Source organism: Oncorhynchus clarkii, chromosome 4 (assembly GCF_045791955.1).
Source record: "Oncorhynchus clarkii lewisi isolate Uvic-CL-2024 chromosome 4, UVic_Ocla_1.0, whole genome shotgun sequence".
Lineage (NCBI taxonomy): Eukaryota > Metazoa > Chordata > Actinopteri > Salmoniformes > Salmonidae > Oncorhynchus > Oncorhynchus clarkii.
In genome coordinates, this window is record NC_092150.1 from 42,960,659 (window position 1) to 42,985,523 (window position 24,865).

At 43.4% G+C, this 24,865-nt stretch overlaps 1 protein-coding gene across 2 annotated transcripts in view; it reads right to left on the reverse strand.

Annotated features, from left to right (window-relative positions):
- LOC139406830 (serine/threonine-protein kinase Nek7) overlaps positions 1-24,865 on the reverse strand; it is a 150,332-nt gene that overhangs the window by 68,660 nt on the left and 56,807 nt on the right. For both annotated transcript variants that reach the window (XM_071149900.1, XM_071149901.1), the window contains exon 2: positions 4,021-4,108. In XM_071149900.1, the coding sequence (XP_071006001.1) occupies positions 4,021-4,080 (60 nt within the window). In that variant the 5' untranslated portion in view covers positions 4,081-4,108. The remainder of the gene's footprint in view (positions 1-4,020; positions 4,109-24,865) is intronic.

Here is a 24,865-nt window from a genome sequence, read left to right on the forward strand (position 1 = left end):
ATTAAAAATGAAAATCTGAAATGTCTTGAGTCAAAAACTATTCAACTCTATTGCTATGGCAAGCCGAAATAAGTTCAGGAGTAAAAATGTGCTAAACAATTCACATAAAGTTGCATGGACTCACTGTGTGCAATAATAGTGTTTAACATGATTTTTAAATATCTGTACCCCACACATACCTTTAAAATACCATTTTATACAGATGTTATATTGAACCCTGTCTATGGTCAAACGCAGAGAACAAAGAGAAACAGTGGTCACTACAGTGTTTTTCACACAAAGAAAAGCAGAAGGAAAAAGAAGAGCAGAAGGAGTGGAGGAGCAGAGGCCATGGTGTTAGGTTAGGAGGAGAGAAATGGAATGAGAGAAAAAGAGAGCTGGATCTAGAAATAGAGCGAGGGCATAGCTTTCACTCGCTGCATGGTAGCTTGACGAATGTTAGCATGAGCCCGTAAAGCGCTGTGACAGCCTCCTGCTGAGAGCACAGTCTCACTAATGTGTTCTGGCACGCCGGCCCCTTAATCACACATTTACATATGCAATGACCTATATTTGCATGTCAGATCGCACACTGTCCAGTGTGATTAACAACGGGCACCTCCCACGTGGAGTCGCCTTGGGTAGTGGGCAAGGGGCTGGGGAGGGCTAGGCGAGGGGTGAACCAGGAATGGGGAGGGCTAGGGCTAGGAGAGGGGGAGCGCAGAGGGCCGGAGGGGGTCCATTTTTTTGTGAGCCGAGGGGCTGGGCTGCCAGGCAGGATTATGTCAGGCGGGGGCCCGGCATTAGACACTTCATTAGAGCTAATCTGTTTAGCAGTGGGCAGTGTATGTAAACTTCACAGGCCATTTGCGGCACCTTGTCGGCCCCTGGCCTGGCCTTCAAAGGGCAGCCGGGCCCTCCTGACTGACAGGCTGTCTCATTGCCCGCACTGGCGTCACACACACAGCCGCTCCCAGCTGACACACACACATACGGGTGAGGCGCAGCAGCTCGACCCCTGACAACAGAGGGGTCACTGGGCAAACCGCAAGAGGAAAGGAGGAGAGGAGTGGCACAGAGAGGAGAGGTTTGTACAGATTGCTGCTTGCGGACGTGGAGGTGTGTGCGTGTTAGAAAGGAGTTCGTAACAGAGATGTCCATTTTCTGTCTCAATTTTCAATCAGTTATCGTGGGAATTTGGGCCATAAATGTGAATGAGGAACACACCCTTAGTTGGTGAGAGCTGAAGTTAGGCCACTGCTTTGGGGAATCAGACTTGTGGTGTCTAGCTCAAGTTACTCCTTGATGGGAAGAGTGAGGGATTGTAGAGGAGTGGACAAGAATGTCTATGAGGGACAGCATGTGCCTGTGCTGTAGAGATGGCAGAGGGACAGGGTGGCCACCAGTGACACAGAGATGCACACACCCTGGGCTACTCACTGACAAGGAGATGAGAGGAAGAGAGATAGGAAGAGAGAAAAAGAGAAAAGGCATGAAGACAGAAGCATAGATGACGTGTGATATGGGCTGATCAGTGGAGACACAGAGACACAGAGCAACTGACAGAGAATTTAAGATAAGAGAGAGAGAGGGAGAGGGAAGGAGATGAAAATAAATGAAGAGAGCGAGACAGAGGGGGAGAGGAAGAGAAAGAGGGGGAGAGATGTGAGGTGTGATGCGACAGTGTGGCACTGCCAGCGGCAGCCAGAAAAAGGCCAGCGGGAGCCAGTAAGGGTGCCATCTCCCACAGAGCAACAACCCACCCTCTACCCCCCCCTCTCCCCATCACCAGCCTCGGTCTGTACTCCTCACCTCCCTCTTTTTTCACCTACATCTCTCCTCAGCCCCAGCCAGCTTAGCACCGCCATACAATATTCATCACTCCATCCATCCTTCCCTACCCCGCTGGTGTTTCTCTCTCTGCTCCTCTTCAATCTGTTCCTGTACCACGGTGCGTTAGCTCACTTATAACCCTCCGCCTTGTCTCACACACACACACACACACACACACACACACACGCACACGCACACGCACACGCACACGCACAGATCTGACTCTGTCAAAACCTGCTGCGACGTTCAAATTCCATTTTGAGAATCTCTCTCTCCCACTCAAAGAGCAAATGCACCATTAAAAATGCACATGATACCAGCTCATCCACTTTACCTAATGCATATGCATCATACCTCCGGGACTTAGAGATGTGATACAATTCACATTTTCAGGAGGGGAATTTTTGCAGAGCAGATTAAATTGAGAAAAAGTGTGAAACAGATTGAGGACTTGTTGAAAGAGAAGGATCCGTCTGCTGATAGACACAGTATGAAGCTGGATGCCGAACAGGAAGCAAAATAATGTCTGGATCTGCATAGGACTGGTGTTTGAAATACAAACTGTAAAATCTGATCTTGCATAAACTAATACTATGCATGTTATTAGACCTACTTCTAAATACATTTCCTATATTTTAAGACAATAATGAAAGAGAAAAATAACTGAAATGAAGCCAAATATAGTGTGTGAAAAACAGAGGAAATCATTATTACCACAACACTGTTAAATTGGAATATGATATCTCGAGTGTGGGGGATGCGAGTTCTCGTTCTTTCCTTTTCTGTGCACAACCCAATTAGTAATTAAACATATTCAAAGAAATTATCAACCTGGCGATTTCACAGTTAATATTGCACTGGCTTTGCATACACAAGAAAAACTGGATAATTTTGGGGGTTACAACAAAAAAATGGTTGTTTTCCCGTTTCCTCTTCAACGTATGGATATGGATAGCGGGCGAATCCTCTTTGTTATAAGTCCATTCAATACATAGTGGGGACAGAAACATCCTTGTGCTATGAATGAGATTGATGAAGCTTATGTACGACACTGCTATTAAATTCCAACGGTGACCAGATTTGCAACACAACAACCTGAATGTTATCGTATCAAAAGCTGCTCACTGGGAGGTCAAGCTCTGCAAGCCTCCAGAGTTTCAATCAATACTAACTCTCTCTCCACCATTCATCTGGCCTTCATCTGCCTATACTGTACGATTGAGGGGTTAGTAAAATTACAACCTGTATTGTTAATAATACTCTTACAAATACAATAATTTTGACACATTTTGTTCCCAACTTTACTGGGAATCGCCCGTAGCCTAATTTGTACTTTACTTCATTTACAATATTTGACAGGCTTAAAATTCAAGTATAGGCCTACCCTAAATATGAATGAGTATTTGTGAGGAAACACAAATGTAAGAGGATCATACTATGGCTGGAACACAGGTACTGCTGCTTGCTGTGTTAGGGTTAGAGTAAAAGTGATGTTGTAATATTTTTTATTTAACTAGGCAAGTCAGTTAATAACAAATTCTTATTTAAAATGATGGCCTACCCCGGCCAAACCGGTTTGGGTGAGGGTAAGTTAGGGCGAGGGGATTCTACCTGTGGGTGGAACACGGGTACTGCTCCCTGCTGGCCTTGTGGTTGGGTTAGGGGATCCTACCTGTTGCTGGAACACAGGTACTGCTGCCTGCTGGCCTTGTGGTTGGGTTAGGGTTAGGGGATCCTACCTGTGGCTGGAACACGGGTACTGCTGCCTGCTGGCCTTGTGGTTGGGTTAGGGTTAGGGGATCCTACCTGTTGCTGGAACACAGGTACTGCTGCCTGCTGGCCTTGTGGTTGGGTTAGGGTTAGGGGATCCTACCTGTGGCTGGAACACGGGTACTGCTGCCTGCTGGCCTTGTGGTTGGGTTAGGGTTAGGGGATCCTACCTGTTGCTGGAACACAGGTACTGCTGCCTGCTGGCCTTGTGGTTGGGTTAGGGTTAGGGGATCCTACCTGTTGCTGGAACACAGGTACTGCTGCCTGCTGGCCTTGTGGTTGGGTTAGGGTTAGGGGATCCTACCTGTGGCTGGAACACGGGTACTGCTGCCTGCTGGCCTTGTGGTTGGGTTAGGGTTAGGGGATCCTACCTGTTGCTGGAACACAGGTACTGCTGCCTGCTGGCCTTGTGGTTGGGTTAGGGTTAGGGGATCCTACCTGTGGCTGGAACACGGGTACTGCTGCCTGCTGGCCTTGTGGCTGGGTGTCCATGTCCATGGTGACAGGAGATCAATCCCTCACACCCCTAAGGAAACACAACCTTCAGTTAACGTTACAGTCACAAAAACACGGGACTCTTTTCCCTCACAACCAGGTAGAAACATAAGTAGATCCTCCTGTTACCTGAACATACCCTCTACAGAAGAACTCTGCCACCAGACAGACAATATACACAGACTAGTAACAAATATCACACTCCTGTAGATCGCCTGAGCATTACGGAGCCTGAGCATTACGGAGCCTGAGACAATAGTGTGTTACTGAGGACTCTGCTGCCTGGGTACTGTCGCTCTGTCGGCCTGTGGCCCAGAGGGTGTCACATTGCAGTAGAACGGGATCTGCCTCGCTGGCTGGGTCTCTATGGACCTGAAAGGCTCCAGACACACATCAGGGTTTCCGTTAGGAAAATGTGGTGCCGGACAACGTGACCGGGATGATTTTCATTTACAGATTATTTGGAAATTTAATGGACCCATTTGCATTGGAAATCACATTTAGATTATGGTAATTTATCTTAAAAGGGGAATTTAGAAAATGTGTCTATGTTCCTAAACCCCTCTGTGACTCGTTGCTGGACTGCATGTCAAAGTGCGCACCTCTTTCACTCAGGAAGAGCGGTTATATAGCCCCCCCACTAACTGCAGCGCTAGAGCTATTTCCCAACCTGGTCTCAGAGCATTTTGCATTATTCTGTAAGTAAATCCTACACCCTCCGTTTAGTATGATATGTTATGTTTAGTATGGTATGCATTCATTTGTGGATGTCCATCAACAATTACGTATGATCACCATCTCTCCAGAGATGTTCGATTGGGTTGAAGTCCGGGCTCTGGCTGGGCCACTCAAAGATATTCAGAGACCTGCCCCGAAGCCACTCCTGTGTTGTTTTGACTGTGTGCGGCAGCTCATTTTCCTGTTGGAAGGTGAACCTTTGCCCCAGTCTGAGGTCCTGAGCTCTCTGGAGCAGGTTTTCATTAAGGATCTCTCTGTACTTTGCTCTGTTCATCTTTCCCTTGATCCTGACTAGTCTCCCAGTCCCTGCCGCTAAAAAACATACCCACAGCATGATGCTGCCACCACCATGCTTAACCATATGGATGGTGCCAGGCAGTGATGTAAAGTACTTAAGTAAAAATACTTTAACCTGTTGGATCTCTGGGGGCGCTATTTCATTTTTGGATAAAAAACGTTCCCGTTTTAAGCGCAATATTTTGTCACGAAAAGATGCTCGACTATGCATATTCTTGACCGTTTTGGAAAGAAAACACTCTGAAGTTTCAGAATCTGCAAAGATTTTGTCTGTAAGTGCCCCAGAACTCATTCTACAGGCGAAACCAAGATGATGCATCACCCAGGAATTAGCAGAATTTCTGAAGCTCTGTTTTCCATTGTCTCCTTATATGGCTGTGATTGCGCAAGGAATGAGCCTACACTTTCTGTCGTTCGCCCAAGGTCTTAGCAGCATTGTGACGTATTTGTAGGCATATCATTGGAAGATTGACCATAAGAGACTACATTTTCCAAGTGTCCGCCTGGTGTCCTGCGTCGAATTCGGTGCGCAATTGCCAGCTGCTTCCACTTTACCATTTGATTCAGGGGAGAAAGCATGTGTCCAAGAACGATGTATCAATGAAGAGATATGTGAAAAACACCTTGATGATTGATTCTAAACAGCGTTTGCCATGTTTTCAGTCGATATTATGGAGTTAATTTGGAAAAAAGTTCGCGTTTTGAGGACTGAATTTTCGGTTTTTTTTTGGTAGCCAAATGTGATGTATAAAACGGAGCTATTTCTAATACACAAAGAATCTTTTTGGAAAAACTGAGCATCTGCTATCCAACTGAGAGTATCCTCATTGAAAACATCAGAAGTTCTTCAAAGGTAAATGATTTTATTTGAAGGCTTTTATGTTTTTGTTGAAATGTTGCGTGCTGGATGCTAACGCTAATGCTAACGCTAAATCCTTTGTTTGCTAGCTACTGTTACACAAATTATTGTTTTCCTATGGTTGAGAAGCATATTTTGAAAATCTGAGATGACAGTTTTGTTTACAAAAGGCTAAGCTTGCGAGATGGCATATTTATTTCATTTCATTTGCGATTTTCATGAATAGTTAACGTTGCGTTATGGTAATGAGCTTGAGTCTGTATTCCTGATACCGGATCCGGTATGGGGAGTTCCAAGAGGTTAAAGTGCTACTTACAGTTGAAGTCGGAAGTTTACATACACTTAGGATGGAGTCATTAAAACTCGTTTTCAACCACTCCACAAATATCTTGTTAACAAACTATAGTTTTGGCAAGTCGGTTAGGACATCTACTTTGTGCATGACACAGGGAATTTTTCCAACAATTGTTTACAGACAGATTATTTCACTGTATCACAATTCCAGTGGGTCAGAAGTTTACATACACTAAGTTGACTGTGCCTTTAAACAGCTTGGAAAATTCCAGAAAATGATGTCATGGCTTTAGAAGCTTCTGATAGGCTAATTGACACAATTTGAGTCAATTGGAGGTGTACCTGTGGATGTATTTCAAGGTCTACCTTCAAACTCAGTGCCACTTTGCTTGACATCATGGGAAAATCAAAAGAAATCAGCCAAGACCTCCACAAGTCTGGTTCATCCTTGGGAGCAATTTCCAAACACCTGAAGGTGTTCGTGCAACGTTCATCTGTACAAACAATAGTACGCAAGTATAAACACCATGGGATCACGCAGCCGTCATACCGCTCAGGAAGGAGACGCGTTCTGTCTCCTACAGATGAACGTACTTTGGTGTGAAAAGTGCAAATCAATCCCAGAACAGCAGCAAAGGACCCTGTGAAGATGCTGGAATAAACAGGTACAAAAGAATCTATATCCACAGTAAAACAAGTCCTATATCGACATAACCTGAAAGGCTGCTCAGCAAGGAAGAAGCCACTGCTCCAAAAACGCCATAAGAAAGCCAGACTACGGTTTGCAACTGCACATGGAGACAAATATCATACTTTTTGGAGAAATGTCCTATGGTCTGATGAAACAAAAATAGAACTGTTTGGCCATAATGACCATCGTTATGTTTGGAGGAAAAAGGGGGAGGCTTGCAAGCCGAAGAACACCATTCCAACGGTGAAGCACGGAGGTGGCAGCATCATGTTGTGCGGGTGCTTTGCTGCAGGAGGTAATGGTGCACTTCACAAAATAGATTGCACCATGAGGAAAAAAAATAATGTGGATATATTGAAGCAACATCTCAAGACATCAGTCAAGAAGTTAAAGCTTGGTCACAAATGGGTCTTCCAAATGGACAATGACCCCAAGCATACTTCAAAGTTGTGGCAAAATGGCTTAAGGACAACAAAGTGAAGGTATTGGAGTGGCGCCGGAAGAAATGGAAGCAGTTTTACGGGCGCCCAACCAATTGTGCTATTATGTGTTATTTCCAGCGTTATTTGTAACCTATTTTGAACATAATGTTTCTGCATCCATTTTTTACGGTAAAAAAGAGCTTCTGGATATCAGGACAACAATCATTCACATCGAATTAGACAAAGATTCTTTCTTCAACAAGCAAGAAGCACAAGACAATCTCTAAACACCCAACAGAGCCATCATCCCTGTAATTTACAAGAGGAGACAATGCAGGTACAGAGGACAAAGAGCCGGCTGCCTGGTCAGGACCAAGAAAAGGAGTGGCAAAGCTGCCGCTACCGTTAATACTACTCTCCAACGTGAGGTACGATTACGAATATCCTACCAAAGGGACATCAAAAACTGTAATATCCTATGTTTCACGGAATCGTGGCTGAATGACGACATGGGTATTCAGCTAGTGGGATATACGCTGCACCGGCAAGATAGACGAGGGCGGGCGGCCTGTGCAGATTTGTAAACAGCTGGTGCACGTAATCAAAGGAAGTCTCTAGATTTTGCTCACCTGAAGTAGAGTAAATTGTGATAAATTGCAGGCCACACAACTTGCCAAGAGAGTTTTCAGCTATACTTTTCGTGGCTGTTTATTTACCACCACAGACAGATGCTGGCACTAAGACCACACTCAGACAGCAGTATAAGGAAATAAGCAAACATGAAACCACTCACCCAGGTGGCGCTCCTAGTGGTCAGAGACTTGAATACAGGGAAACGTATTAAATCAGTTCTACCAAATATCCATCAACATGTTAAAAGTGCAACCTGAGGGGAAAACAATTCTAGAGCACCTGTACTCCACATACAGAGACGTGTACAAAGCTCTCCCTTGCCCTGCATTTGGTAAATCCGACCAGAAATCTATCCTCCTGATTCCTGCTTACAAGCAAAAATTAATGCAGGAAGCACCAATAACTTAGTCTATAAAAAAGTAGTCAGATGAAGCTAAACTACCGGACTGTTTTGCTAATCACAGAGTGGAACATGTTCCCGGATTCTTCTGATGGAATTGAGGAGTACACCACATCAGTCACTGGTTTCATCAAGAAGTGCATTGAGGACGTTGTCCCCACAGAGACTGTTTGTACATACCCCAACCAGAAGCTATGGATTACAGGCAACATTCGCACTGAGCTAAAGGGTAAAGCTACCACTTCAAAGGTGCGGGATTCTAACCCGGAAGCTTACAAGAAATCCTGCTATGCCCAGTGACGAACCATCAAACAGGCAAAGTGTCAATACAGGGCTAAGAAAGAATCATACTACACCGGCTCCGAAGCCCCTTCTTATGTGGCAGGGCTTGCAAACTATTAGACTACAAAGGGAAGCACAGCCGTGAGCTGCCCAGTGACACGAGCCTACCAGACGAGATAAATCACTTCTATGCTCGCTTCGAGGCAAGCAACACGGAGGCATGCATGAGAGCATCAGCTAATCTGGACAACTGTGTGAGCACGCTCTCCGTAGCCGACGTGAGTAAGACCTTTAAACAGGTCAACATACATAAGGCTGCGGGGCCAGACGGATTACCAGAACGTGTGCTCTGGGCATGTGCTGACCAACTGGCAGGAGTCTAAACTGACTTTTTCAACATGTCCCTGGTTGAGTCTGTAATACCAACATGTTTCAAGCAGACCATCATAGTCCCTGTGCCCAAGAACACAAAGGCAACTTGCCTAAATGACTACCAACGCGTAGCACTCACGTCCGTAGCAATGAAGTGATTTGAAAGGTGGGTAAATGGCTCACATCAACACCATTATCCCAGAAACCCTAGACCCACTCCAATTTGCATACTGCACAAACAGAACCACAGATGATGCAATCTCTATTGCACCCCACACTGCCCTTTCCCACCTGGACAAAAGGAACACTTACGTGAGAATGCTATTCATTGCCTACAGCTCAGCGTTCAACACCATAGTACCCTTAAAGCTCATCACTAAGCTAAGGATCCTGGGACTAAACGCTTCTCTCTGCAACTGGATCCTGGACTTCGACGGGCCGCCCCCAGGTGGTGGGAGTAGGTAGCAACACATCTGACACGCTGATTCTCAACACTGGAGGGGTGTGTGCTCAGCCCCCTCCTGTACTCCCTGTTCACCCACGACTGCATGGCCAAGCACGACTCCAACACCATCATTAAGTTTGCAGACGACGCAACAGTGGTAGGCCTGATCACCGACAACGACGAGACAGCCTATAGGGAGGAGGTTAGAGACCTGGCCGGGTAGTGCCAGAATAACAACCTATCCCTCAACGTAAGACTAAGGAGATGATTGTGGACTACAGGAAAAGGAGCACCGAGCATGCCCCCATTCTCATCGACGAGGCTGTAGTGGAGCAGGTTGAGAGCTTCAAGTTCCTTGGTGTCCACATCAACAACAAACTAGAATGGTCCAAACACACCAAGACAGTCGTGAAGAGGGCACGACAAAGCCTATTCCCCTCAGGAAACTAGAAAGATTGGGTCCCGGGATCCTCAGAAAGTTCTACAGCTGAATATTGAGAGCATCCTGGTTGCATCACTGCCTGGTATGGCAATTGCTCAGCCTCTGACTGCAAGGCACTTCAGAGGGTAGTGCGTACGGCCCAGGACATCACAAGGGCTAAGCTCAGGCCATCCAGGACCTCTACACCAGGCGTGTCAGAGGAAGGCCACAAAAAATTGTCAAAGACCCCAGCCACCCCAGTCATAGACTGTTCTCTCTACTACCGCATGGAAAGCGGTACCAGAGTGCCAAGTCTTGGACAAAAATTCTTCTCCACAGTTTTTACCCCCAAGCAAGAAAAGGTAATCAATTGGCTACCCAGACGATTTGCATTGTGAGCCCCCCCAACCCCTCTTTTTTACGCTGCTGCTACGCTCTGTTTATCATATATGCATAGTCACAAAAACCAACCACTGCTCCCGCACATTGGCTAACCGGGCTATCTGCATTGTGTCCCACCCACCGCCCGCCAACCCCTCTTTTACTTTAACCAGATGTACATGTACATACTACCTCAATCAGCCCAACTAACCAGTGTCTGTATGTAGCCTCGCTTCTGTATATAGCTCTCACTATTGGTTAGAGCCTGTGAGTAAGCATTTCACTGTAAGGTTGTATTCGGCGCATGTGACAAATAAACTTTGATTTGAGTGGCCATCAAAGCCCTGACCTCAATTCCATAGAACATTTGTGGGCTGAACTGAAAAAGTGTGTGCGAGCAAGGAGGCAATGCTACCAAATACTAATTGATGCAAGTAAATTTCTGACCCACTGGGGATGTGATGAAAGAAATAAAAGCTGAAATAAATTACTCTACTATTATTCTAACATTTCACATTCTTAAAATAAAGTGATGATCCTAACAGACCTAAAACAGGACAATTTTACTAGGATTGAATGTCAAAAATTGTGAAAAACTGAGTTTAAATGTATTTGACTAAGGTGTATGTAAACTTCCGACTTCAACTGTAAGTAGTTTGTTGGGGTATCTGTACTTTACCATTCATATTTTTGACTACTTTTACTTCACTACATTCCTCAATAAATCCTCTTTGGGCTAGGGGGCAGTATTTTGACATCTGGATGAAAAGCGTGCCCAAAGTTTAACTCCCTGTTACTCAGGCCCAGAAGCTAGGATATGCATATAATAATTTGGATAGAAAACTCTAAAGTTTCTAAAACGGTTAAAATAATGTCTGAGTATAACAGAACTGATATGGCAGGCGAAAATCCGGGACAAACCATAAAAAATAAAAAAATTCTGCCTACCACTGTTTCCGATGGATGTCATGTTTATTATTAGGCGAAAACCTCCCAGGTTGCAGTTCCTAGAGCTTCCACTAGTTGTCAGTCTTCAGAAAGTTTCAGAATTATTTTTGTAAAATATTAGCTATGATTTGTAGTTTTTCAAAGTGGCTCCCATTTTGTCTGTAGTGTTTTCATGCGCGTGGACACACCTGCGTTCCTTGTTGTTTATCTCCGGTAAAGACCATAAGGATTCTCCGTCTTTAATTGTATTGTTTATTTACGTATTAGGGTACCTGAGGGTTGATTATAAAACTTTGTTTGACTTGTTTGGAGAAGTTTATTGGTAACGTTTGTGATTAATTTTGTGTGCATATTGAAGGAGGGTAACCGGTGAATTATTGAATGAAGCGCGCCAGCAAAACTGAATTTTTGGGGATATAAATTAGGACTTTATCGAACAAAAGGACAATTTGTGATGTAGCTGGGACTTTTTGGAGTGCCAACAAAAAAAAGATCTTCAAAGGTAAGGAATTTATTATATCGCCATTTCTGACTTGCACCTGCCTGGTTGAAAAATGTTTTTCATGCGGGCCGCTGTCCTCAGATAATCGCATGGTGTGCTTTCGCCGCAAAGCCTTTTTGAAATCTGACACAGCAGCTGGATTAACAAGAAGTTAAGCTTTATCTTGATGTGTGACACTTATATTTTCATGAATGTTAAATACTTCTAGAATTTGAATTTCGCACTCTGCAATTTCACCGGATGTTGTCGAGGTGGGTCGCTAGCAAAACGCCTGCGCCAGAAAGGTTATGAAAATAGTGTACTCTTTACTCAATACATTTCCCTGACACCCAAAGGAACTCGTTACATTTTGAATGCATAGAAAGACAGGAAAATAGTCAAATTGACGCATCAACCGAACATCCCTGGTAATCCCTACTGCATTTTGATCTGGCGGACTCACTAAAAAAGACATGCTTCATTTGTAAATGATGTCTGAATGTTGGAGTGAGCCCTTGGCTGTCCGTAAATTAAAACAAGAAAATGGTGCCATCTGGTTTGCTTAATATAAGGAATTTGAAATTATTTATAAATTTTACTTTTGATACTTAAGTATATTTTAAACCAAATCATTTTAGAGACTTTTACTCAACTAGAATTTTACTGGCTGACTTTTGTAATTACTTTTGTAATTTTCAATGAAGGTATCTTTACTTAAGTATGACAGTTGGGTACTTTTTCCACCACTGGTGCCAGGTTTAATCCAGATGAGACACTTCGCATTCAGGCCAAAATAGTTGAATCTTGGTTTCATCAGACCAGAGAATCTTGTTTCTCATGGTCTAAGAGTCCTTTAGGTGCCTTACGGCAAACTCCAAGTGGGATGTCATGTGCCTTTAACAGAGTGGCTTCCGTCTGGCAACTCTACCATAAAGGCCTGATTGGTGGAGTGCTGCAGTGATGGTTGTCAATCTGGAAGGTTCTCCCATCTCCACAGTGTAACTCTGGAGCTCTGTCAGCGTGACCATCAGGTTCTTGGTCCTCCCTGGACCAAGGCCTAGACCAAGGCCCTTCTCCCCCGATTGCTCAGTTTGGCCGGATGGCCAGCTCTCAGAAGAATCTTGGTGGTTCCAAACTTCTTCCATTTAAGAATAATGGAGCCCACTGTTCTTGTGGACCTTCAGTACTGCAGAATTTTTTTGGTACCCTTCCCAAGATCTGTGCCTAGACACAATCCTGTCTCAGACAATTCCTTCGACCTCATGGCTTGGTTTCTGCTCTGACCCACCTGTCTGTATAAGGTCCCACAGTTGACAGTGCGTGTGCCTTTCCAAATAATGTCCAATCAATTAAATTTACCAGATTTTTTGTTTTAAATCACTGGCTAACACATAATACCCCATAACGTCAAAATGGAAATCTGTTTTTACAAATTAAATAAAGATGAAAAGCTGAAACGCTTTGACTATTCAACCCCTTTGTTATGGCAAGTCTATATAAGTTCAGGAGCGAGAACATGATTTTTGAATGACTTCTCTGTACCCCACACATACAGATAATCGTAAGGTAATTAATGGCTGTGATAGGAGAAAACTGAGGATGGATCAACAACATTGTAATTACTCCACAATAATAACCTAAATGACAGAGTGGAAAGGAGGAAAGCTGTATATAATACAAATATTCCAAAACATGGATCCTGTTTGCAACAAGTCACTAAAGTAATACTGCAAAACATGTGCCCTGAACACAAAGTGTGCCAATGATACATTACTCCTTATCACTCTCCAAATTTTCAAGCACAGTGGTGGCTGCATCATGTTATGGGTACGCTTGCAATCGTTAAGGACTGGGGAGTTTTTCAAGACAAAAAATAAACGAGATGGAGCTAAGCACAGGCAAAAGCCAAGTGGAAAACCGGGTTCAGTCTGCTTTCCACCAGCCACTGGGAGATGAATTGACCTTTGCAAGACCTGAAAATGTTTGTCTAGCAATGTTCAACTAAAAAATGACAGTTTGAAGAATTTTGAAAACAATAAAATGGGCAAATGTTGCACAATCCAGGTGTGGAAAGCTCTTAGATACTTACCCATAAAGACTCAATGCTGTGCTCGCTGCCAAAGGTGATTCTAACATGTATTGACTCTGGGGATGGAATACTTATGTAATCAAGGTAAGTGTTTTATTTTTCATCGTTTTTTTTTTAAACTAATGTTGGAATTTCTTTTCTACTTTGAAAGAGTATTTGTGCAGATCGTTGACAAAGAAAATGACAATTAAATCCATTTTAAACCGACTTTGTAACAAAATAAAATGTGGAATAAGTCAAGGGGTATGAATACTTTAAGGCACTGTAGGTAGATAAAGGCTTCAACATTTATAAATGACTCACCATCTGTCACCATCAGCATCAGCTCTCTCACGCCACTGCAGCATGACACACACACTATTCTGTCGCACTGACAGAGTGGAATGCAATACGAACATTTCCTTTCACACACACACTTGTGTGTTGATGTGTGTATCCTTCACTGTGAGAGTGTCTGTCCATCTCCGTCTGGTTGTCAGGACAGAAGACGGAGCTCCAGTATTCCCCCACGTAGCCAATTAAAATGCCCAGTTTAGGAGTTACTGAGTGACACACAGTCTCCATGGCGATAGAATCAGGGTGATTTGGTAAAGGTTAATCATGCTAATTAGCTGCCAATCTGCCAACCGGTCATTGAGTGGCAGTGTAGCACACACCAGGGCTGCGTGTCCGCCCGCCACTGTTGTTTACTTTGGTTTGGTTAGGCTTTTGTTTTCAGGTATTCAGCGTTCATTTGCCTCAGAGTGCCGAGCTTTGAAATTCTTAAAAATTGTGCACAACACAATCTCTCCTGGGTTTGTTATATTGGGAAAGTTTTTTTCCTATTCTTAAATGTACATTAAAAGGTAATCTGTCCCTTATAACCAACGTATCTAGTTTTAAACGGCATATGTGGCATCGATGTAAGACAAACATTCATGTGTCAAAATTCACTACAAGGTGTAAATAGGATATATTTTTTTACGTTAGCTAGCCAACTAATTTCAACTCAAAGATATAATAACAAAATCAAAACAAATTTTCTTTGTCACATACACATGATTAGCAGATGTTATTTTGAGTGTAGTGAAATGCTTATGCTTCTAGACCAGACAGTAAAGCAGTGTAACAATTCCACAACAAAACCTAACACACAATCTAGTAAAGGAATGGGATGAGAATATATACAGTGGGGAGAACAAGTATTTGATACACTGACGATTTGTTGGTCAAGATCTCACGATACATGGCCCCACATATCCTCCTCTCAATACGGTGTAGTCGTCCTGACCCCTTTGCAGAAAAGCATCCCCAAAAAAATTATGTTTCCACCTCCATGCTTCACGGTTGTACTCATCCTTCTTCTTCCTCCAAACACGGCGAGTGGAGTTAAGACAAAAATAGAGCTTTTTGGTCTAATCAGACTACATGACCTTCTCCCATTCCTCCTCTGGATCATCCAGATGGTCATTGGCAAACTTCAGACGGGCCTGGACATGCGCTGGCTTGAGCAGGGGGACCTTGCGTGTGCTGCAGGATTTTAATCCATGACGACGTAGTGTGTTACTAATGGTTTTCTTTGAGACTGTGGTCCCAGCTCTCTTCAGGTCATTGACCAGGTCCTGCCGTGTAGTTCTGGGCTGATCCCTCACCTTCCTTATGATCATTGATGCCCCACGAGGTGAGATCTTGCATGGAGCCCCAGACCAAGGGTGATTGACCGTCATCTTGAACTTCTTCCATTTTCTAATAATTGTGCCAACAGTTGTTGCCTTCTCACCAAGCTGCTTGCCTATTGTCCTATAGCCCATCCCAGCCTTGTGCAGGTCTACAAGTTTACCCCTGATGTCCTTACACATCTCTCTGGTCTTGGCCATTGTGGAGAGGTTGGAGTCTGTTTGATTGAGGGTGTGGACAGGTGTCTTTTATACAGGTAACGAGTTCAAACAGGTGCAGTTAATACAGGTAATGAGTGGAGAACAGGAGGGCTTCTTAAAGAAAAACTAACAGGTCTGTGAGAGCCGGAATTCTTACTGGTTGGTAGGTGATCAAATACTTATGTCATGCAATAAAATGCTAATTAATTACTTAAAAATCATACAATGTGATTTTCTGGATTTTTGTTTTAGATTCCGTCTCTCACAGTTGAAGTGTACCTATGATCAAAATGACAGACCTCTACATGCTTTGTAAGTAGGGAAACCTGCAAAATCGGCAGTGTATCAAATACTTGTTCTCCCCACTGTAAGTACAAAAACATATGGATGAGCAGTGACAGAGCGGCTAAGATGTAATAGATAGTAAAGAAAAGATAGCGAAGGACACAGTATTTACATATGAGATGACTAATGGGAGATAAGTAAACATTCTTAAAGTGGCATTATTAAAGTGACTAGTGTTCCATTTATTAAAGTGGCCAATGATATCAAGTCTGTAGGTAGGCAGCAGCCTCTCTGTGCTAGTGATGGCTTTTTAACAGTCTGATGGCCTTGAGATAGAAGCTGTTTTTCAGCCTCTCTGTCCCAGCTTTGTACTCACATCACCTTCTGGATGGAAGCTGGGTGAACAGGCAGTGGCTCGGGTGGTTATTGTCCTTGATTATCTTCTTTGCATTCCTGTGAATCGGGTGTTGTAGGTGTCCTGGAGGGCAGGTAGTTTGCCCCCGGTGATGCGTTGTGCAGACCTCACTACCCTCTGGAGAGCCCTGCGGTTGTGGGCGGCGCAGTTGCCGTACCAGGCGGTGATACAGCCCGACAGAATGCTCTCAATTGTGCATCTGTGAATTGGTGACATTTAGGCGCTGTTGCGCCTTCTTCACCACACTGTCTGTGTGCGTGGACTATTTCACTTTGTCAATGATATGTAAACTTTCCACCTTCTCCATTGCTGTCCCGTCGATGTGGATAGGGGGGTGCTCCCTCTGCTGTTTCCTGAAGTCCACGCTCATCTCTTCTGTTTTGCTGACATCATGTATTTTTATGTACATATTCTTCATCCCTTTACACTTATGTGTATAAGGTAGTTGTTGTGAAATTGTTAGGTTGCTCGTTGGTTATTACTGCATTGTCGGAACTAGAAGCACAAGCATTTCGCGACACTCGCATTAACATCTGCTAACCACGTGTATGTGACAAATAAAATTTGATTTGATACATAGTACATATGCATAATATTTTACTACTGATATCGATTACCGCATTGTTGGGAAAAGGTATTTCACTGTACTACAGAAAGAACTGAATCAGGAGGGGAGAAGTTCTCCTTTGTTCTCTCCATAGCAAAGTTAGCTCAGTTTACCTCGCTAAACTCATTTCTGGCCTTGTTTATTGTGATTAACTGGCAAAGACACACCCAAGAAACATCCACATCAAACCACACCCTCAAGACAACTCTCGTTTGCCTTCAGTCACGGCCGCTAGCATTTCTTAATGAGCACTGATAAAGAACAAGGCCAAATCATGAAGTTCAATCGCCCTTTAAAAGTTTTTTTAGAGCAAATTATCATCATTCAAATTGCAAAGGGTTTTCCAATTAGGGGTATGAAAAATACACAAGTGCTGGAGAGGGAGACTATAATACCATCAGAACAGCTCAGTCTGTGCCCCATCCAAACGTGATTTTATTTACAATGTGATCTGCTCAGACATTTTTTAATAAAGTGATCAAGGAATAAATTAAACAAAGCCTGACAGCTTACCCTAAATCTGGTATCAAAAAAATAGCCTACATTTATAAAACAAACAGATGGCTAAATGACATACTCCGCCACACTAAAAATAACATTTTATAAATAAAATGCCCATAAAAGATTTGGTATTTTTTTCCCTAGCTGGACCACTCCCCTCTTGATCCCTTGCTGTGGTCCATAAGCTAGAGAGGATGTCGTGAGTGTCTACGTTGGTCCAGCCTGACATTTTGGCTAGGCTGGGGTGTTATTTGGGCCACGAGTCACCCTCACTAGTGGTTATTAACACATCAGTCTCCTCTCCTGCTGATGTTTCAGATGGGAGCTGACTCTAGCACCTCTCCTCTCCCTTACCCGGCTCCTGTCAAAATACCCACGAGGCATCTTGGTTCTACATCTCTTAACAGGATCAATTAAGACTGCTAGTTAACGTCAGACCAGGGGAGCTGCACCAACAAGGAAAGGAGGAGCAAACAATGTGAGCAATGTAGCACTCAAGCATAAACTCACAGTCCAATGCAGTCAAAACATTTCTGGGGAGTTTCTGGGGAGACAAAATAAATCTTCAAAGAGATCTTCTAACAAAGAAAGATAGGTCTACATCTAGATACTGTTTCCTTATTCTAACAAAGTCCATACAACTGTTTTTCAATCCCACGTTCAATTCCATCTTGACTCAAATTATCTCGGAGCAATGTTTTCTGAATTTTGGCTTCAAAGACATGGACCACTAACTAGTATACATCATTTCAACCCTCAGTTTCCCACCCAAACCCTGTTACCTAAACCACTACCCTCTCCCTCCTCCAGTCTCTCTCCTCGTTCGCCTGATGAGCTGGTTCAGAGTGTGATGGAGAGCAGCGCCGGGAGAGAGGACACCGGCTTTAGCTTCACTTTCATCCCCACTTCCTCCTATCTGCATTATTAATTTACAAGAAAGAGGGAAGAAAAACAAAAAAAGGGAGGGGGATTAAAAAGTGGATCAAGGAGAGATGGGAGGGAGGTGTAGAGAAGAGAGCAACATTCCGCCCGACACAACCCAGACCCATGGATATGTTAGAGAGAGAGGGGGACATATAGAAAGGATGGAGGGAGGAGGTAAAGCGAGAGATACAGAGCAAGAGATAACGAAAGAGGGAGTAGAGGCTTAAGTAAAGAGAAAGAGAGAAAAAAATTAGAGGGGAGAAGAAAGATAGAGATGTGACTGTAGCAGTGATTTGAGTATGGGATCTGTGTGAATCAAAGGCACCTTTGAGCAACAGAAGACGGTGGAAGTGGTGTCCATGATTACAAGAAGCAGGGACCTTTGAGTCAGTCTTCATGAAAGCCATGGGCCCATGCCTCATCTGAACTGATTATAACGCTGCTCGGCTCAGCGAGGCTTTGACTGAAGCAACATAAACTAACGAAGGCAGGCTCGGGATATTAAAGAAGTGAGACATATTTTACATTCTCCCACTTATTTTAAATCACTATTAAAATCATTAGTACAGACATAACTGGGTGTGTGTGTGTGTGTGTGTGTGTGTGTGTGTGTGTGTGTGTGTGTGTGGGTTCCACCACCAGCGGTCTTTCAATTGGTATCTCAGGATGTAATGGAATAAGAAATAGAGAAACCTCATTGTCTCTCTGGGTGTGAGAGGAGAGGAGGCTTTGAAACTGGCTTCACAGAACAGTTAGCAACACAGACACAGTCAAACGCTTCCCACTTCCAAAAGTTCTCAATCAGAATTCAACAACGGATGTTAATCAGATATGATAGTGAAAGAAATGATCTAACTAAGAGGGGAACAAAGAAAAAATATCACATTGACCTGATTGCGATATTCAACTGGTAAAGAATTGGATACCGGCTAACACACTAGTCTCTCTTCCTTCTTCATCCCTTCTTCCTTAAACCTTCACCCTCTCCAACCGGAGGGAGCACAGAGTAGGGAGAAGATGAGAGAGCGCGAGAAAGAAGAGAGAAAAGTGCTGAGGCCTTAAGGAAGAGGCAGGCCACAGAGCAGCGATCCATATTTCTACTGCTCTCTCTCCCACTATAAATAGGCCTCCTTTACATTTTCCACACACAGGTTTATAGACTAATCATTATTTCCCAGCAGAAGTAAATAGCACAACACAAATGGCGCTGCCTGCCTGGCTGCATGGGAGGCCTGCTTGAGTTATAACCCCCTGCCTCTGCCTGCCTGCCCACACAAACTAGCTCACCAGCCCACAATGTGTGTGTGTTATGGCTTTTGTTGCCTCCATCCTTCCCCACCTAGCTTTGAAGTATCTGGCCTCGGTCTCCTGGGCCAACAGGACTTAGTCAGCCCATTAAAGCTGGAAGCCCTCCAGTCTCACTACAATACTATCTCCTCTGTCTTCATCTCAATGGTGGCCTCACTCTAGCACCTCTCCTCTACACACAAAACGCACACACAATTCTCCAGTGTGTGTGTGTGTGTGTGTAAACTGTGCATGCGTGTATGCTCCTCTCCATCCACCCTCTCCTCTCAGTTGCCCAACCCAACCCACCTCACCACCCACATACAGTACAAATGTCTGCCATTGAGCCGAGGCCTAAAGTGCACGCAGGTGTCAGGCTTCTCCGCCTCCTTTCCTCTGTTGTTCAGACTAGTTGGCACATGTGTAAATGCTAAGGCCACCTCTCAGCCCATTGTCCTGCCCTCTTCAGACCAGCTCTGAGGACATTGAGTGGTGGGAGGCCTTTTGTCCCGCTGCCGTCACTCCTGCAGGTGGCTGACAGCGGAAGGCAGCATAGTTAGCGGTGAGTATGACCGTCTCTGTTTGATGTCTGGAGATGGAAGGCCAAGGAGGATGCTAATGATCACTTGACAAACAAACACATTCCACTTGTGTTTGTAAAGACAAAACTATGATTGCAAATCATAAAAGGATGACAGCTAGCTAGTCGTATCTGATAAAAAAAAATAAAAAAAATAATGACTGTCTGTCAATGTGGTCTATTTCCGTTTTGTTTCAATGAAACATGAAACAAACATTATAGCCTAGCAATTAATACAGACAAGTACATTTCGTACCATTTTTCAATAACAGGTGGAAAATGGCTGCCTGTGTTTGTGTAATCTTAAAACCAGAAGAGTCAAGATGATACAGCACCTTCAGAAAGTATTCATACACCTTGACTTATTCCACATTTTGTTGTGTACCCCATAAAGACAAAGTGATTACATGTTTTAGACATTTTTGAAAATGTATTGAAAGTGAAATGCATAAATATCTTATTTAAATAATTATTCACACCCTTGAGTCAATGCATGTTAGAATCACCTTTAGCAGCGATTACAGCTACGAGTCTGTGTACATCTCGAAGAGCTTTGCACACCGGAAATGTATTTGCACATTATTCATCAAAATAAATCTTCAAGCTCTGTCAAGTTGGTTGTTGATCATTGCAAGACAGCCATTTTCAAGTCTTGCCATAGATTTTCAAGCAGATTTAATTCAAAACTGTAACTAGGCCACACAGGAACATGCAATGTTGTCTTGGTAAGCAACTCCAGTGTATAGTTGGACTAGTGTTTTAGGTTATTGTCCTGCTGAATGGTGAATTGTGACCGACCAGCTCGAGTCGGGCTTATGTAGCAAAATTTGAAACAGTGTTTTTTACATTGGATCAAAGTAGAGACTCAGAGCTAGAAAAGTGTATATCATGCACTACAGTTAATTAACAATGGGAAAGTAATACTGCTTTGAAAGTTGATAAACTAACCTCACTTTTGAGAAAATGGCCCTTGAATATTTTGGTACACCTAATGGAGAGCTCTTCTTTGTCTACAACCATTCAGCATCGTTCACACCCTCTTAAGCTTTAGTCCCACTCATCTCTTTAATGATTCACGTGTGAGGCCATGTACTAAACAACCAAAGATTTCAAGACTAAGGCTGGTTTATAGTATGGGTGTGTTCGTCAATTTACATCTGGAGTGTTTTCTGGGCGTTCGTAAACTCTTCAGAACGGACAATTTATGTTATCCAGAGCATTGGTGACTGGGACTGTATTGCTGGCAACAATTTAATGACACTTTTTTGTCAACGTTGTCAACAGGTGTTGAGTGTTCGGCAATTTGTCAGTGATTCTGCACTCTGGCACACTCAGACGAGAGTGCTCTGAAATCAGAGTAGATAGACGTTGCTGGTAAATTCGCTCTGGCTATCAACAGTTGTCGCAGTGACATCATGAACAGTCTATTGAAATGGTTACTTGCATAACGGAGTCTTTTGTTTAGACATGTAGCTAGCTAAACAATTAACCATAATCCCAACTCATAACGTTACAACACTGCATGAATCTGCAGGTAGCTAACCAACCAGGTTCAATGTTAGCTAGCTAACATTAGGCTATAACAAGCAATGCAAATGGCTCTGAGATACGAATAACATTACTACACAGATCATACATGTAATGTTAGCTAGCGAGCCAGCCAGCTAACATTAGCTAGCTAGCTAACAGTGCACTTTAACTTGAAATTAAAATGACTGACAAAATTAGAAACGTGTACTATTAGAAAATTTAGCTAGCTAGACTATCTTACCTGTATACATGGATGGACGCTTCTCCCGCTCTGTCATGGATGCCTTGGTTGCCCAGCTCATATTATAGACAGAAGCCCGCTACATGGCAGACCAATCTGAACTCGTTTCTCGCATGTCCAGCCCACTCATTATCTCAGCCAATCATGGCTAGCAGGAAAGCTGCCCACTTTTTCCGTGGCTAAACCAACTAGGCTCGTAATTAAACATTGTATTTGTATTTTCAGATGGCATACAAGTATGTTATTAAGGCACATTATAGTTCACGTTCCAGAAGGCATTTATACCAACAAAAAAAACACATTTTGATGACAAATAAAAAAGTTAACTTTCAAATGGCTCTCCTGTGACTTAGTGACCCGCAACATACGTATAGTTTCCTGAAACAAGTCACAATGAGTCTCCCATGGTCTATTGGAAAGCAGACTGATACAGGGATTCCTCTAGGATTTTGCCTGTGCTTAGCTATATTCCATTTCTTTTTAACCTAAAAAACTCCCTAGACCTTGCTGATGACAAGCATACCCATGCAGCCACCACCATGCTTGAAAATATGAAGAGTGGTACTCACTGATGTGTTGAGTTGGATTTTCCTCAAAGATAATTTACGTCCTGAATAGAAAGCGTTAACAACCATGTTGATGATCCACCCTCAGTTTTCTTCTGTCACAGCCATTAAACTCTGTAGCTGTATTATAGGCTCCATTGGCCTCATGGTGAAATCCCTGAGCGGTTTCCTTCCTCTCCGGCAACTGACTTAGGAAGGTCACCTGTATCTTTGTAGTGACTGAGTGTATTGATAGACCATTCTAAGTGTATTTAATAACTTCACCACGCTCAAAGGGATATTCAAATGTCTGCTTTTTTTTTTTTTCATCAGCCAATAAGTGCCCCTCTCTGCGAGGCATTGGAAAACTTCCCTGGTTGAATCTGTGTTTGAAATTCACTGCTCGACTGAGGGACCTACAGATCATTTTGAAAAAGTTGAAGGGGTGTGAATGCTTTAAGACACTGTAAACCCAATAATATCGGAGGTCGGTATGTTGGCCAGCATGATACTTACACTTTCCATAGGATGGGTATTCACTGACAAACCCTCTTTCATAGACCTTTCCATTGAATATGACACCCCCAGACATTGGTTTGAAGGGCTGGATCTATAATTCTATAGTCCTGAGAGTGGTTGCCAAACCTTTTTCTCAAAAGGAGCACCTACATTAAGCTTTAGGACTGGCCAGGCCTTGGCTGAAAATGTCTGAAAATGCCTCAGGCTACACTATACTCTCGCAACACAACCCAGAACTGGGGCTGAGCGATTACCCAAAATGTATGTTTTTTATTGAACAAGTAATTGACCAACGTTCCATTTAGTTCAGGGTTTTTTGTGACCTCAAAGTGCCGTTTCTTAGAGAATTCAAATCAAGAACGAACTGTGGGATGCTATAGGAAGTTTTATTTTTCAACAGGAAAACATTCAGCCTAGTTCAGCACAGAACTAGGAGCAGTTGGAGGGCAGTCAACAGCCTTGGTTTCTCTAATGACTGCCTCGCCTGGTTCACTAACTACTTCTCAGATAGATTTCAGTGCTGGTCACAAATTAGCCTCCAACACTCTACTCAGCAAATTGGATGTAGTCTACCACAGTGCCATACGTTTTGTCACCAAAGACCCATACACGACCCACCACTGCGACCTGTATGCTCTCATTGGCTGTCCCTTGCTACATATTCGTCGCCAAACCCACTGGCTCCAGGTCACCTTTAAGTCTTCGCTAGGTAAAGCTCCGCCTTATCTCAGCTCACTGGTTACTATAGCAACACCCACCCGTAGCACACGTTCCAGCAGGTATATTTCACTGGTCATCCCCAAAGCCAACACCTTCTTTGGCCGCCTTCCTTCCAGTTCTCTGTTTCCAATTACTGGAACGAATTGCAAAAAACACCTAAGTTGGAGACTTATATCTCCCTCACTAACTTTACGCATCAGCTGTCAGAGCAGCTTACCGATCGTTGCAGCTGTACAGAGCCCATCTGTAAATTGCCCATCCAACCAACTACCTAACTCTTCCCCATATTTGTTTTTCTGCTCTTTTGCACACCAGTATTTCTACCTGCACATTTATCACTCCAGTGTAAATTGCTAAATTGTAATTACTTCGCCACTATTGGCCTATTTATTGCCTTACTTCATTTGTACACACTGTATACAGATTTTTCTATTGTGTTATTGACTGTACGTTTGTTTATCCCATGTGTAACTCTGTTGTTTTTGTCGTACTGCTTTGTTTTATCTTGGCCAGGTCGCAGATGGAAATGAGAACTTGTTCTCAACTGGCCTACCTGGTCAAATAAAGGTGAAATAATTTTTTTAAATAAAAAGCAGAAAATGTATTAACTACAATGCCCATAATGCATTGCGCATGCACTGCCTGCCATGTTCTTCCCACCCCCGGACAGAGACCGCATGATAAAGCAATTTATAAACTGGGTAGTTCGAGCCCTGAATACTGATTGGCTGACAGCCATGGAAAATCATACAGTATATACTAAGGGTATGACAAAACATTTATTTTTACTGCTCTAAATTACATTGGTAACCAGTTTATAATAGCAATAATGCACCTCGGGGGTTTGTGGTATATGGCCAATATACCACAGCTAAGGGCTGAAACCAGGCAATCCGTGTTGCGTCATGCATAACATCCCTTACCCATGGTATATTGGCCTTGTGCCTTATTGCTTAAGTATACAGTGACGAGAGGCAGAGACAGTTAGTGAGGTAGGACTGGGCGGTATACCGTATTTGACTATA